The 15,678-nt window shown below is 41.8% G+C and overlaps 1 protein-coding gene across 1 annotated transcript in view; it reads left to right on the forward strand.

The window, feature by feature from the left end:
- The first annotated feature begins 1,168 nt into the window (after positions 1 to 1,168).
- Positions 1,169 to 15,678, forward strand: part of RASGRP1 (RAS guanyl releasing protein 1) — a 105,408-nt gene continuing 90,898 nt past the window's right edge. The window contains 2 exon segments of the mRNA XM_042444374.1: positions 1,169 to 1,318; positions 14,216 to 14,391. Of these exon segments, the coding sequence (XP_042300308.1) occupies positions 1,281 to 1,318; positions 14,216 to 14,391 (214 nt within the window). The 5' untranslated portion in view covers positions 1,169 to 1,280.

Here is a 15,678-nt window from a genome sequence, read left to right on the forward strand (position 1 = left end):
CCCGTCTGGACTGGCCCTATGCTTTCCTAAGAACTGAGACCGACTCCCAAAAACAAGCACATAGTTTGTAGTTTAAAACAAAATTTTACTAATGGCTTTAATCTATATCTACATAGAAGCTGTTTCTTAATCTAGTTAGTGAATAGTTCAGGTGAAAGAAATATTTACTTCACCATCTTTCTAAAAAAGTTGAGAGAGCAGGAAGATGGAAACACCACAGCTCAGTTGAAAATATTTTGAGAGAATGTCAGTTAGTCCCAGAGGGGGAGTGTGACCTAAGTCACACAGGTAGTTTGAATGAGAGAGGAGAGTTTACATGCAGGAATTCCCTATCTATCTAAGGAGGCGGAAAGAGAATGCAAAAATCTTCTAACAGGTGGGACGTGTCCTGGAAAAGGAGGACCTTGTGTTCTCTGTTGTGTGCCTTCAAGTACTTTCCAACTTATGGTGACCCTAAGGCAATGAGTTTTCTGGCCAAGTCTCTTCGGAGGGGTGTGTGTGCCATTGCCATCCTCTGAGGCTGAAAGCGTGTGGCTTGCCCAAGGAGACAAGTGGGCTTTCATGGCCGAGCTGGGATTTGAACCCCAGTCCCCAGAGTTGTAGTTCAAACTCAACACCGCCACCACTACAACACCACATTTCTTGAGGAAGTCTGAGGAAGTAGATTGGAGTCTAGGAAGAAAGCTCATGCTACCAACTTTCTTTCAGTTTAGTCTGCAAGGTGCTACAAGGCAGATGTACTAAAACAGGATTTGCCTTTAGGAATGCCATACTTGTCCATAGAGACCCATAGAGATTCCCTATGGGCAAGTAATCCCCACAATTCTCTATGGACAAATACTCCCTATGTTTCCCTAGGGGCAAGTCTTCTCCAATGATTCCCTAGGGGCAAGGGCTGTCCTTTCCGACGTCCCCTGGGAGAAGGTCTCCCTTCGAGACCGTGCTGGGGCTCAGAAACGAGGCCATTTGGGAATGCCTGCTGGAGAGAAGGCGGCCGGGAAGCAGGTAGGACCTGTCCCGGGCAAGGAGGGCCCCTGGCAGGGTGGGCATGGGGAGGGGGCGGATGGGGAAGAGCCACGACTTCCTCAGCTGCAGCCCCAAACTTCTCCTTCTTCTTCTTGTAGCCCCACCTCCCTCCGGGGCTTCGCTTTTGTTTTAAGGCTGCTGGGCTTGGCGGCGGAGCTGAGGGCCAGGAGAGGCTGCCCTGGTCCCAGGAGCTGGCCTGGGCAGCTGGCAGGGACCCCTGAGGAGGGCACCCCGAGGGGCTGAGGGGGGAGGCCATGGCCATGGACGCCCCACAGCTCCAGAGTCCGGCCCAGTAAGTCTGCCAAGGGATACCCGCTTCTTTCTCTTTCTCTCTCTCTCCTCCAGGGCTAGTCCTGGGGGTCCCTTTCTGCCTCCAGGGCCAGGGCTCTGGGGGTCTCTGTGTGTGTCCCTCTCCCTCAGGGTCACCAAGGAGGACCAGGCACCTCAGGCAGGATGGAGGGCCTCCAAGAGACAAAGAGGGGGGCATGACCCCAGAAAAGCCCCAAAGACCCAGAGACACGTCAACTCCTGCTTCTCAGTCCTGCTCAAAATGGAGGGCGTTTGGGAATCCCGCCTGGAGAGAAAGTTAAACCTAAAAGAAATCTCCATTTGTGCTGCTTAGTCCTGCTCAAAGTGGAGGGCATTGGGGAATTCCTCCTGGACAGGAGGCTGGAATGCAGGACATGACCAAAGAAAAGCCCAAAATGCTCATATAAATATTGTTGTTATTATTATTACTATTATTAAAGTTTCTTTATATAGCGCTGTAAGTTTTACACTGCACTTTACACAGTCATCAAACAAGAGACCGGCGTACAATCTAAAAATGTAAATTCATGCTTTTTGGTCCTGGTCAAAATGGAGGATGTTTTGGAAGTCCTCCTGGACAGAAGGTTGGAAAGGAGGACACGTCCTGGAAAAGGAGGATTCCTGGTCAGCCTGGCCTCTGTCTTCCTGGGCTCTTTTTTCTGGATGGGCTTTGCGATTAGTAGGATGGGGAAAGTTCATACTTTTCACTGAGGTGGTCAGGGACTGGTAAAAGTGGTGGTAAGCCCACTACAAAGAAGGCCACATCTCCATAGCATGGAGGACATTCCCAAGTCAAAAACTCTGCTTCTTAGTCATGCTGATGATGGAGAATGTTTTGGAATTCCTCCTAGACAGAAGGTGGAAAGGTGGAAAGGAGGCCATATGGTCATTATGTAAAAGGCAAGAAGGGACTCCAACCTCCCCTGTTCATCTGAATGTGGGAAAGAGTGGGTTGGATTCACCATTAAATAAGTCATTCTAAAAGCAAAAGTGAAAATTTGCTCATCTTTACAGAACTGGTGGTTTTTGAATTTACACCTCACTGTTGAGGGAACCAGGAGGGTCCAGCTTGTGTTTTTCTTTCCTAAATGTAATGGGAGGGCAGTAAGGTCTAATAAAACTACATTATTCTATGAATCCATGTAATATGTGTATTCTTGTTGTTGTTGTTTTTGTTGTGTGCCTCCAAGTCACTTTTTGACTTGTGTCCCTAAAGCAAACCTGTCATAGGGCTTTCTTCACAAGTGCCTTCAGAGTGGATTTGTCATTGCCAACCTCTGAGGCTGAGAGAGTATGACTTGACCAAGGTCACCCAATGGGTTTTTAATGCTCAAGTGGGGATTTGAATCCTGGTCTCCTTACTAGGTCTCTAGTCTGCAGAGGGTGGGGGAAGAAGGCTGGAAAGGGGCGTCCAGCAATACTAAATGACTGTGATCTTTTTGGTAAAATATTGTGTATTTGCGGGTAGATATCGGAAACCTCCCCTTTAAATACAACCATTGGAATATGTACAGCCATTTGCCTCCTTGGACTTGGGTTCTTCAAGTTGGCTGAGACAACAGACAGAGCCCCAAATAATTTCCTGCAGCGGTTTAATGTGTAGGCAAAAGACAAAGTTGCGCTTCAGTGCTCCTGCAAGCTGTATGTGTGAAAGGGAGTTAGAGCCTGAGAAAATGTATTCCTGTGGCATACTGTCTTTATCTGTAATGTATCCCTGAGTAGCCATGTTGGCCATACAGCAAAGTGTAACAAGATCCAAAATCCACAAAACACTGAGAGCTTTATTAGGCCAACCAAAATGCACAACATACATCTTACAAACTTTTGAAGCTCAGCTTTGAAAGCTTGCCACATGTGTTTTGTGCATTTTGGTTGGTCTAATAAAGGTCTCACTGTTTCATGGATTTTGCCTCTTGTTCTACTTCTCTCTGTAATGGTTATTCCATGTACAACCATTTGTTCTTTACATCTTGATCTCTTAAATGTGGCTTTACACATAGTGGTGATAGGGCAGGGCTCCTGTGTCTTTAATGATTGTAGAGAAGGGGGAATTTCAGGATGCACTGCTTGTGTGTTGCAACACCTGCTGAAATTCCCACTTCACAACCATTCATGGGAGAAGGGCCCTGTTCCTTATTTTACCTGGCAACCATATGGTATTTGGATGTAACAAGATGTTGCAAGAAGGAGCCTCAAGCTCATGTGCTTCTCACCCTGTTCTATTGGAAACTGCCACTTCTGTTTTAGATTAACCACACTTTAGTCATCTAACCACAGTTTCTGCAGGGGCTGGAGAACCTGTGGCCTTCCAGAAGTTTTGGAATGAGAATAGAGGGAGCATGTCTGTTTGTTGCGTTGTACATGGGATACAAATTGCTGTAGTAAACCGAATGATGTCATGCTTTGAAAAATCTATTCTGTGTGGCATTTTATGTCATGGTTCACAACCTTAAGTTTCCAGCTATTGAGCTACAATACAAGGAAGCATGGCTAGGGATTGTGGAAAGTGAGTCCAGGAGACCAGTGTTTGGGAATCACTAAATAAATGTAATCAGTAACTAAATAAAGTATGATTAATTGATACAAGCCAAGTTCAAACTCTGTAGTTAAAATTGAACCATATTAAGGCAATGGCAAACCTTCTCTGAACAAATCTTGCTAAGAAAACCCCATTATAGGTTGGTCTTAGGGTCGCCATAAATTGGAAATGCCTTGAAGGCATACAACAACAACAAATCATCAGTGGTACTGAAAGCTGCTGACGTATCAAGGAGAATCCACAGACTCCTGTTTCCCTGCTGACACTATTTTTCTCACAGAATTATGATGATTAAGGGATTATTCAGATGGTGAAAATAAAAGTAAAATGTGGATTGAATCTTTGTTGTTCACATGCATTTTTAATGCATCCGATTAAGTTTGGGGAAGGCCGCTAAAAAACCCACTTAATCCAGGATAATCAAACTCATCCCCCCACCCAAGTTTTCCTAAAAGATTCACATTATAGGCTGGGTGAATAACTGATGTGAATAGACCCAGGATAAACTGGAATAAAACACTGCATGCTTTGAATGTGTTTCAAATACATCTGCATCGTGAACTCCATGTTTATTTGCAGTGCTGCCATGTGTGAGCAACAGAATTCACACAGATGCAGTTCCAATTAAAAAAAAAATAGTGCGAACAACAAAACCAGAATGTGTGAGTAAGATTATTCACATAGGCGAGCTAAAACAACAACAATGTCTGAATAACCCCTAAGTGCTATTGTCCTGCCTTCTTCTGGGATTACAGAAGTACAAAAGTGTTTGGGGAGGGGCTTAACACACCTGCATTAGATAGTGCTACCCTGTTATTCTCATTGAACAATCAGCCTGCTTAGGTAAGGCAAGCAGCATATGCTAGTCTAATGCTGGAAGCAGCATCAATCTGACATCCAATCCAGTTTGGAGACTTATTTCTGGACACTTGGAACTGGATCCTGACTACTATTAAGTGACTAGAAAAGATCCTGAAGTATAAAAATATATCTTTCTATATACATGGTTGTGAAAGTTGGACAGTTGGAAGAAAGCTGATAGGAAGATATTTGAAAGGTGATGTTGGGGAAGAGTTCTACAGATACTGTGGACTGCTAAAAAGACAAATGAATGGGTCCTTGAGCAAATCAAGCCTGAACTCTCCCTCGAAGCCAAGATAACTAAACTGAGACTATTGTATTTTGCACATATCATGGGAAAACATGATACACTAGAAAAAACAATAATGTTTGGTAAGGTAGGAGGAAGTAGGAAAAGGGAAAGATTGCATTCCAGATGGATAAACTCAAGGAAGCCATGGCCCTGAGTTTGCAAGACCTGACCAAAACTGTTGAGGATAGGGTGACTTGGAAATCTCTCATTTATGAGTCACCATAAGGCAAAGTTGGCTTGATGGCAGTTAACAAACAGACAACTAATAATAAATGGCATTCTACTTGCAACATGTTTAGTAGATTGCCATTGATGGTCTAACCAGCCTTCCCACCAGGGGCACATTTTTAAGTTAACAAACCAATTGTAAAAACTCAACTGGATGATTTCAAAAGGATAAAACAGTAGTAGAGAAAAATAGTTTATTGATGGCCATACCAATATAGAGTAGCCTTGATAATAAGAACTTTTCTTAAATTAAATCTGTCCTAAGATTTCCTCCATCGGTAAATGTCTCAAAAATTATTTCTTTGCCCTCAGTTCAGGAATATGTCAGGAAGTCAAATGAAGCAGGAGAGAATAATTATGTCAGCCTCTTTCAGAGCCCTCTGGAATCCATCTAGATCCATCACTCACTAGGTACAGACCATCCTAATAAGTCCCCAGTCACTGCTGAGGGGAGAGCCAGTGTGGTATAGTTGTTGGAGCTTTAAATTTTAACTCTGGAAAAGAGAGTTCAAATCCCCACTTGGCCATGGAAACTCCTGGGTGATCTTGAGCAAGTCACACTCCCTCAGCCTCAGACAAAAGCAAAAGTAAGCCCCCTCTGAATAAATCCTGCCAGGAAAGCCCCATAATAGGTATGCCTTAGGATTGTCATAAGTTGAAAATGTCTGGAAGACACACAACAACATTACTGAGAGTCACTCAAAATCTCAACAAGAAGAGATGAGTTAACATGAGGCAGTTTGTCTGAGTTTAGACAACATGGCTAGGCTGACCAGATGGCCTCCTTTTCTAAGGCATACCCTACATTTCAGCCTTCTGTCCAAGAGGAATGCCAAAACATCCTCCATTTTGAGCATGACTAAGTGGGATGAATTTATATTTCTATAGGTGTCTTTAGCTGTTATTTTCTGATATCCTACATTTTTCTTCTATTTGCAGTACCTTGTCCTCCATTGGTTATGAAATCTGGCCACTCTGAATGTAGCAAACTAGTCCATCCATTTTAGAACAGGAGATGGGTGAAGGGAAGAGCCTGCAAGTCTAAATTATAACTGGAATCCTGTTGGTGTACTGTGAAAGGGTTTGGAGAAATAGGCTGCTCAGACTTGAGAGATTTTGCTTGCTTCCCCTCTTGATTGCTGTGCAACCCTGGGAAAAGTGTGATCACTTGGCTATTGTACAAACAGGATTCTAGTCTTAGGAGTGAAACACATGGGCCAAATAAAGCAGGGGGTGGGGAACCAGATTGAAGCCATGCTCTGGGGCTAAAAAACAGAGCAAAAAGAACCTGGGATATTCTGTCTTAGGCCCTATACAGACAGGCACTTTGTGCTGGAGTCGGTGCACAGCATCCTGACGCTGGACGCGCTGACTCCACCCCAGGGTGTCATGATGCCATGCACCACTCCAGATGGCACGCGGCATCATGGCACGACTTCGGCACTGCATCCTCATGATGCAGCACTGAAGTGGCACCATGCAGCTGCGCTGCTGCGGCTATGGCACCCTTTGGAGGGTGCAAAAAGGAGCCACTTTTTGCACGCTCCAGAGGCCGGAATGGGGCAGACCCCCCTTTGTCCTCATGCCTGCATATAAATACTCCAACACAAGAGAAGTTCTGAAGGAACAATCAGTTCTAACCCTAACTCTACAGCTGCTTATAACTTTACTGATGCAGGTGCGTATTACAAAAGGATGGAGCCGCCATACCCAAGCTGTCAGGGCAGCAATGCAAAAAAGTCAAAGTGTGACATCTCCAGTGGATATAAGTACAGCATTCACAAACCGGATAGTACAAGAGGGGGCATGCAGTGAAGCAGGGTGAAGGGGGTATGTGGAGGGGATATTGTGCTTTGCCAGTGTTTTACTGGGCACACCAATGCTCCAATGCCCTGTGCTGATGGAGAATCAAAGGTGCAGCTATCCAATGGGATGGCATCTAGGCAGAAGGCAGTTGCCAGTAGTGTGTTTGTGCGATGGTGCTCATGGATGATGTGGAGAGGAAAGAAAACCCCAGCAGTGTGGCTAGACACTGTGCTGTGCAATCAGGATATGTGCATATGGGCCGCTTGGGAGCAGCCAGTGCAGGCAGCAGGGTTTTGAACTACTTAAAAAAAAGCAGGTTAGAGCCACTTTTTCCGGCCCATCTGCTCCGCCCCTTAGTTTTATATCAAAAATGGTTTGGTTAGTTTTTCTTAAGTTTCATTATTATTATTATCATTATTATTATTAAACTTTATTTATATAGCACTGTAGATTTACACAGCGCTGTACATAGAATTAAAAAATTGATAAAAATAAAACCTGCCAATGGCATACATTCTAAATTTCTCTATCATAGAAGAGTAATGTAGTAATCATGATAGCCCAGGGTCTGACAAACAGACATATTTACTTTTCCTATACTGGCTGAACCTCCATTTGGTGCACAGCAGATAAGCAGATCCCATACCTGTCTCTCTCTAAGTACATAAAACAATCTGGCAGGAAAAAATTAATCCTTCTTTGACTACTTCAGTTACTGGTACTAAGTATAGAAGGCCTCATTCATTAGGCAGTGGATTAGGACTTTTGCTCAAAATTACCTCACCTGAGATCCCATAAAAAAACCTTCCTTCCCTCTTCCTTAATCTGTCTTAATCAAGATCAAGTGACCTCTTAATGTAATGAGCTGCTTCCATAGCTTACTTCCATATAATATTAGATGGAGAAGTATTGCTGTTTTAGGATCTTATATCTTGTTTTATAGTTAATCCTCATTGCTTTATTATTCCACTTACCCTATTTTGCTTACTTCATTTTAATAAATTTTCTTAACTAGAACTTTGGGTTGAACTGGTTTGCAGCTTCAGGAACTGGATAGTTCCTCACTGCATAATTTAGAGTATTGGATAAAAAAAGGAAAACAGAACCATTGCTGGAGACTTGGGTCCAAAGCAGATTGCAGAAATAATCCAATTTGCGACCACTTTAACTGCCCTGGCTCAGTGCTAGGGAATCCTGGGAAGTATAGTTTATTGTGGCATCAGAGCTTTCTGACAGAGGTGGCTATATGTTTCACAAAACTTTAGTTCCCAGAATTTCCTAGGATTGAGCCAGGGCAGTTAAAGGAGTCTCAAGATGGATTATTTTTGCAATGTGCTTTGGACCATCGTTGGCTGATCTCCTTTATACACTGAGTAGCAGAAGAAAGTGTGTGTGTTTTCTGTCTAAACAAGTAGAGCAGATGGAAGAAACCTGCTAAAAGCAGTAAGTTAGAGGGAACATACACAAGAGGGTTGGCACCAAACATGCCTCCCCTTTGTCACAGTATATTTGATTTCTCCTCAGTGTCCTGTCTCATCATTAGAAGTGCTCACATGTGGTACACATTTAGTCCTCTTCAATCCTCAGTCCTGAGCAACTGTAATGCTTTCTTTCCAAGCTCAGTCCTCTCCATGTATTTTGGACTACAGCTTCTATTAGGCACAGCTAGCATGGCCAAAACATCTAGAGAGCATCAGATTGAAGAAGCAACTGTAATACTTTCTTTTAGCTAATGCAGGGTTGTTGTTGTTAACATAAAGTTCTAAAAAAAACTCAGAACCAAGCAGATGGCATTTCCCACAATAGACCCATGTGAACACAGAGGTTCTCAAAAGAGGCCTTCCTGGTTGCTATATGATCTCCAGATTTCGTTGTGGTCGCAGTCCAGTGGGTTTTCAGCTGGTATCTGTGAGGTACCACATGTATTTAGGGACCTCCTCACCCAGGCTGTTTTGAACTACCAGTGTTACCCTGCGTTACCCAAAGTAAGTGGGGAGGGATAAGGGGGTCCCCACTGTGTCAGCTTCTCTTTAAATGATTGGGAAATTTGCTTAACTCAAGGAGGCTAGCAAGAGGCCAGATAATGTGAGGATTGTTTCTCCCTGTGTATACTATTATTAACTAAGGACTCCAAGTTTGGATGAATTTAGAAGGTTTTTATTCAGAAATATGCAAGACTGCAATCAAATACATAATAGTAATCCAGACAGACACACCACACAGAGCTAGCTAAAGTAGAAGTATGGAAATTGGATAGCAGAGCTTCGGTGGTGTAGAGAAGGCAATATTTACCTGTCCTGAACACTAGCAGGATATGGCTGAGGGGTCTGAGGGCGACATAACAAATTTTTCATTTTAATAGGTGAACAAAAATGAACTTTAAAAAATAATTTTTTAACTCAGTGCATAAAATGCAAATCTAAATCGAAAAATTGGATTCTCATTTCTTCAGGAAAAAATGGAAACAGTAAAACCAATCCCATTTGTGAACATAAAATTCAGTGACTTCTTTGCTCCGGCTATTCAGTCATGATTTTGTCATAATATGGAACTTTCCTACTGACTGTAACCTGCAGTGGATTCAGGCAATTCCTAGATTTTGTCTTGATTGAAAAAAGAGAACTGAATCCAGATTCACACAAGTATGTTTCTTCACAGTTGATCTTTTTCCACCAAGTTTTGGGAACATCCAGTGCAGCACACCAAAACTCCCCCAATTTTGCTTTCAAATTGCATTTCAAGAGCTCAGTTTGTCCACTAATCAATAAGATCTTCCTTCAGCTATTCATAATCTGACAGTTTCTCTAAATTGTCAGGATATGGATTCATGATCCATTCTTCTAAAATCTTCAGTTCTCCAGGAGCAAAATATTCTTCAAGCGAATCTGACAGCATTTCCAAAGACCCACAATTTTACCATGCAGAGTAGGAGTTGTGGATATAGGATCATCAATAATTTTTTCTAGTGAAGGAAAATTTGAGAAACTGCCTCTATCCATTCTTTAGAGCCAAAGATTTAACTTTTCTTTGAAGGAAGTCAACTTTTCAGACCATTCATACAAATGAAAATGTCATCTAAGTAAACCAGCATTTTGGGTGAATTTCTGTGATTCTAGTGCGCCAACCAGATCACATTGATGCTCCTCCAGAAAAAACGTTGACTTCTTCTTGCAGTTGAAAGATGTGGGTTAAAGCTTATCTTCATGACAACCGACAGATGTCTGTGTGGAAAAGCAAAACTGAATGCTTGCTTCCCAGACGCTCAGAAAATAATTTTAGGATATAATGGTTCAAAGTATGCCCTCTGATCCAGTTGATGATCTTCATACAAGTATTAAGGACCTTCTTCAAATTTGGAGGCAATGTTTTTTATGCCAAAGCATGCAGATGAAGAAAGCAATGGGTAACCTGCATGTCTGGAATATCCTTTTTTTTATCAATGCAGAAAAGACAGATTTATTTCAAAGCATTGCAGGTGCCCCATTGGTGTACACAGAACGAATGAGTTTGATATCTAAATCATGTTTGGCAAAGAAGCCTTTCAGCAGCTGCATCACATCCTTTGCAGTTGCGTGTATTTTGAGATCTTTACAAAACAGGAAATCTTCCTTCACAGCACTGTTATAGACATACCTAATATGATACAAGATACAAGATTACGACTGGAGAAATCAGTTGACTTATAATAATAATGTATTACGATATTATCTGTGGTTAAGCCAAAATAAATCGTCAGGTGGAAATGATATGGGGACATTACACGACTTATTCGGCTACTCTTTTATTCCTTGACATTCATGATAATTATAAGACAAATTCGTATTGAGCATATGTCAGTGTGTGATAGGCATGACACACAGAGTCAACCTGTATCAGAGTTTTACTTCCTGTAATAGTAATTATTCACACATGTGCTGCTTAAGTGACAAGATTCTTGATGAATGCAGTGTCAGCACAATCAATGTCACGATTTACATGGGAGTAACTTCTAGACAAGTGAATAGCACCGTGTAATTGGTCAATTTCACTGCCAATAACCTCACACCTCACTAGTGTGAATGAATGTGATTTGAATGAATTGATTGGGCTAGAGGAATGTAGAAAAATGCACAAATGAGTTTATCTCTTTTCGAACTCGTGCGGCAGAAGACTTGTGCTTGAAATAAACACTACATGCTGTGTCCTCTACACTCCTTAGTACTTCGTATCATATACACTGCTCCCTCGGGTTACGAAATTAATTCGTTCCGCGGCCGCTTTCGTAACCCGAAAAGCCTTCGTAAGCCGAATTGCCGTAGGCGCTAATGGGGAAAAGCCGCGTTTCGTGCGAAAAAGCGCCGAAAAGCACCAAAAATTTTTTTCGTAACCCGAAAAACATTCGTAACCCAGAACAATGATTTCCAATGGGATTTTTTCGTATCCCGGAAATTTCGTAACCTGGGTATTTCGTATCCCGAGGTACCAGTGTACAAGAAAGTCAGTATCTGATTAGCTGGACAAAGTGGCGATAAGCACAGAATTGGCTGAGTAAATTCAAGTGATGTAGTGATGCATGATGTGTGTGAACAGAGGTGACGGATGAACTGAGAGAGGTAAAATACTCAATGAACACTCACATTTGTATTTATGAGTAAAATAATATACAGTGATTATGTTGCATGTTGTGTTATAATGATTTTAAAAACAATACTCTGACAAGCAGTTACTTATTTTACTTATATGTTAATTCTGTTATTCTTTCCTTTTGATTAAATAAACAAGACTGCTGTGTACGCAACACAACCACCTAATATCACTTTTCAAGGAACACCTTTAGCTGGCTGATGACTTGTGACAAAGACACAAGCAACACATTGTCACACCCCCAGAAACTCCATCTCCCACCCCCTGTATTGGCGTTTTTAATAACTCACTCCATGGAATTTGAGGATCACCCTATGGAATTTGCAAATGAATCTGATATAGAATGTCCTCTGGCTCCAGTTAATAGCTCCCCATGTTCAAATTTGAGCAGCTAGTGGCCGATGCTTCTGGTGAGGAAATTAAGCAGGGTGTTTACCCCTCAACTGGAGTTGGGGGACACTGAGGCACACCCTATCATTTGTGGAATATTCTTATGGTGAGGGACAATGGTGTTATGGTAAAGAATAGTGATGGAGGAGCCAAAGTCTCTTAAATAAGAAATCTGAGCAATCAAGTGCATGGTGTCTCAAGGTCATAGTGGCTGTATGTCCCACAGTGGCATCTGGGAGTTTCTGTTTGCAACTGTTCATTCTTCCAGGCTTTTGTGCACTTCCTACTTCTGGATTTATTTGGATTTTATGCCTCTGGACTGGCTTATGTTGTACATTTCTTTGTCTTTTCCATGGAGTGAGTTATTGATTGTCATGACTGCTGGATTCTGGAATGGGTGAAGCCTCACTACTACTCCCCACCACCACCACTTTTGCCTTGGTAAGCCCCCTTGACCAACTGTGTACCATCTGGACTATCTTTACTCAACCATAATTACTTCTCCTGGCTCTGCCTGAAGGCATAGGACTGCAGCATCTTGTAGTAGGATGATACTGTATCTTGTATCATCTAGGCAAGTGCTACACAAAGTGGTAATTCCATGAGCCACTGGCTGCCAATCTGTGGCAAGTTTCTAGGAAGGAAACAAACAGTTGTAGCCAGTGGGCACAAATCTGATGCCAGTCCCTGGCCCAGTGGTAAAAAACAACCCAGTTGATTTTCCGTGTTAGAAAGCTGGGCCAAAGCTAACAAAATGAAATTCAACACGTAAGGTACTGCACTTAGGGCGGAAAAATAATATGCACAGATATAGGATGGGGGACACCTAGCTGAATGAAACTATGTGTGAAAGGGATCTAGGAGTCCAAGTAGACCACAAGTTGAACATGAGTCAACAGTGTGATGCGGCAGCTAAAAAAGCCAATGCAATTTTAGGCTGCATCAATAAAAGTATAGTGTCTAGATCAAGGGAAGTCATAGTGCCACTATATTCTGCTCTGGTCAGGCCCCACCTGGAATATTGTGTCCAGTTCTGGGCACCACAATTCAAAAAGGGCATTGAGAAACGAGCGTGTCCAAAGGAGGGCAACTAAAATGGTGAAGGGTCTGGAAACCATGTCCTATGAGGAACGACTTAGAGAGCTGGGGATGTTTAGCCTAGAGAAAAGAAGGTTAAAAGGTGATATGATAGCCCTGTTTAAATATTTGAAGGGATGTCATATTTACGAGAGAGCAAGCTTGTTTTCTGATGCTCCAGAGACTAAGACCTGGAACAATGGATGCAAGCTGCAGGAAAAGAGATTCCACCTCGACATTAGGAGGAACTTCTTGACAGTAAGGGCTGTTCGACAGTGGAACAAACTCCCTCGGAGTGTAGTGGAGTCTCCTTCCTTGGAGGTCTTCAAGCAGAGGCTGGATGGCCATCTGTCGGGGATGCTTTGATTGAGATTTCCTGCATGGCATGGGGTTGGACTGGATGGCCCTTGAGGTTTCTTCCAACTCTGTGATTCTAACTTAAGAAGCACTGGTCTAGACCAACATTCCCTAGCTTAGGGTCAATACCCTTCATTGTTGTTTAAAGCTATAGAACCCAAATAGTGGGTTTCGTTATAAGAAAGTTTAGGTAGAACCTCTTAAAAGTGTGAGCTGTTCAGTAGTAAAACAGACTTTATTAGAGGTTTTTAAGCAAACTGGATGGTCACTTTTCAGCAGGGATGCTGTAGCAATGAGTTTTCCAATTTGACAGTGGCTTGAATTAGATGACCACTGAGTTCCTTCCTGACTTTATTATTGTATGACTGTAAGATGTTGTGGGTTGGCTTTTGGCTTTTGGTGTATGCTTTGAGATTTAAAAGTGATGGATAAAAATTACTGAGGCTTATACAGTAATGAAAAGCTCAGTGTGCTGCAAGAGCCACATGTGGCTCACAGAACAGATGGCATAATGAGTACATTTGTGGAAGGGAATGTCTTCTGGAGAAGGGGGAAGCCTTTAATGCCTTTTTCTAAGTGGGTGGAGAATGTTTGAAAAGCCCAATTCCTGTGAGCCAAATAGTCAAGTGTCTTTTTCCTAACCTGCCTCCGAGGCTCCTGTGAAATGATGTTCTCACATGTGACTGTTGTTTTCCTTTCTCCTTTAGGAAAGCTTCACAAGGATGCAGCGCTGATCCAAAGGCAGCTGTTCAGCTTGAGCAGATCTGCTGCTCCCATTCAGATCTTGCTGAAACCGCTGAGTTCAGCATAACAATGTCTTTGGGGCACTTAGCCAAAGGAGCCAGCATAGATGAGCTTATTGATACTTGTATTCATTCTTTCGGTGAGTTTGGTGATTTGCCTCTTAAATGTTTTCAAGTCTTTTTCTTCCTGTAGCATTTTGAGTACTTTATGTTGCTGTGTTTGAGATATATCCAGGTGTGACTGATAAATTTTTTGTTGTTGTTGCTCTTACGCATGCTTGATGTACACATCATTGTGAGAGTATAGCTCTGTATGTGTCTGGGGCACTTCACAGTATAACTGCTGGCCTTGCAAAAACTAACAAACACACCACAGAATTATTACCTTGGTGGGGTAGGATCATGTCCTCCCCACATTTCCCAGTTCTGAGGAAATAGAAAGCACATGGAAAATTATTAAGAAATGCATAGAGACAGTTGTGGGAATGAACTGAAATGTTCAAACCTAGGTATTGTTTCAGAATATATATTTTTTAAAAGTCGTATATCTTAACATGGTCAAAGGGACAGTTGAAGCAAAATAATACTTACTTCTGTAGCACCAAGAGAATTCTTTCACCTTCTTGTAAAATGGAAAGAAAATTTTTAAAAAATGTTTGTTTTTTTAAAAAAAGCTCAACTATGCAGCTTTTATTTAGCATATTAATTATTCTTGCTTTTTGTTTCTTGGCTGACAGACTTAATATCATGTAGCCCATTCCTGTACATGTTTTGTCAATAGTAAGCCCTACTGAGTTCAGTAGGGTTTACTCCCACATATATGTGCATAAGATTGTAATTTTTGATTATTTGAAATTTATATTTCTGTTTACGGCTTTTCATAATTTTATTTGTGAATTATGTTGTGATTTATTAAATAATTTAGTGAAAAAGGCAAATGAATTAAAATCATTAAATGATAAATGTTGGAATTCTAATAAAGATTGTCGTGTGTGTGTGTGTGTGTGTGTGTGTGTGTGTGTTTTCCTGCAATGTTGTTTGCATTTATATTTCTAATGGTTTTCATTGTCTGCAAATGAATGTTTGGAATGAACAGTTTTGTTCCAGTCTCATTTATTTTCATAGCTGTTACTGCTGCAGTTTCTGATTAATAGTTTTAAACATATAGGAGAAGCCATGGATTATTCTAATGGCAGGTAATTGCCTTCCTTTTGTGTGGGAGGGAGGAATAAACACCCTTCTTACCAATATGGATGATTGGCCATCCATGTGAATTGCAATAAGGTCTGAATAGCTTTATTTCCAATGAACAAGTTAGAGGAGCTGAATAGGTTTAGTGCTTAGCATTCAGTCTTCCTGATTCATGCACCAAACAATGACAAATACCCCCTCAAACACTTCCAGAAGAATGGCATGCATGTTATTTA

Source organism: Sceloporus undulatus, chromosome 1, assembly GCF_019175285.1.
Source record: "Sceloporus undulatus isolate JIND9_A2432 ecotype Alabama chromosome 1, SceUnd_v1.1, whole genome shotgun sequence".
NCBI lineage: Eukaryota > Metazoa > Chordata > Lepidosauria > Squamata > Phrynosomatidae > Sceloporus > Sceloporus undulatus.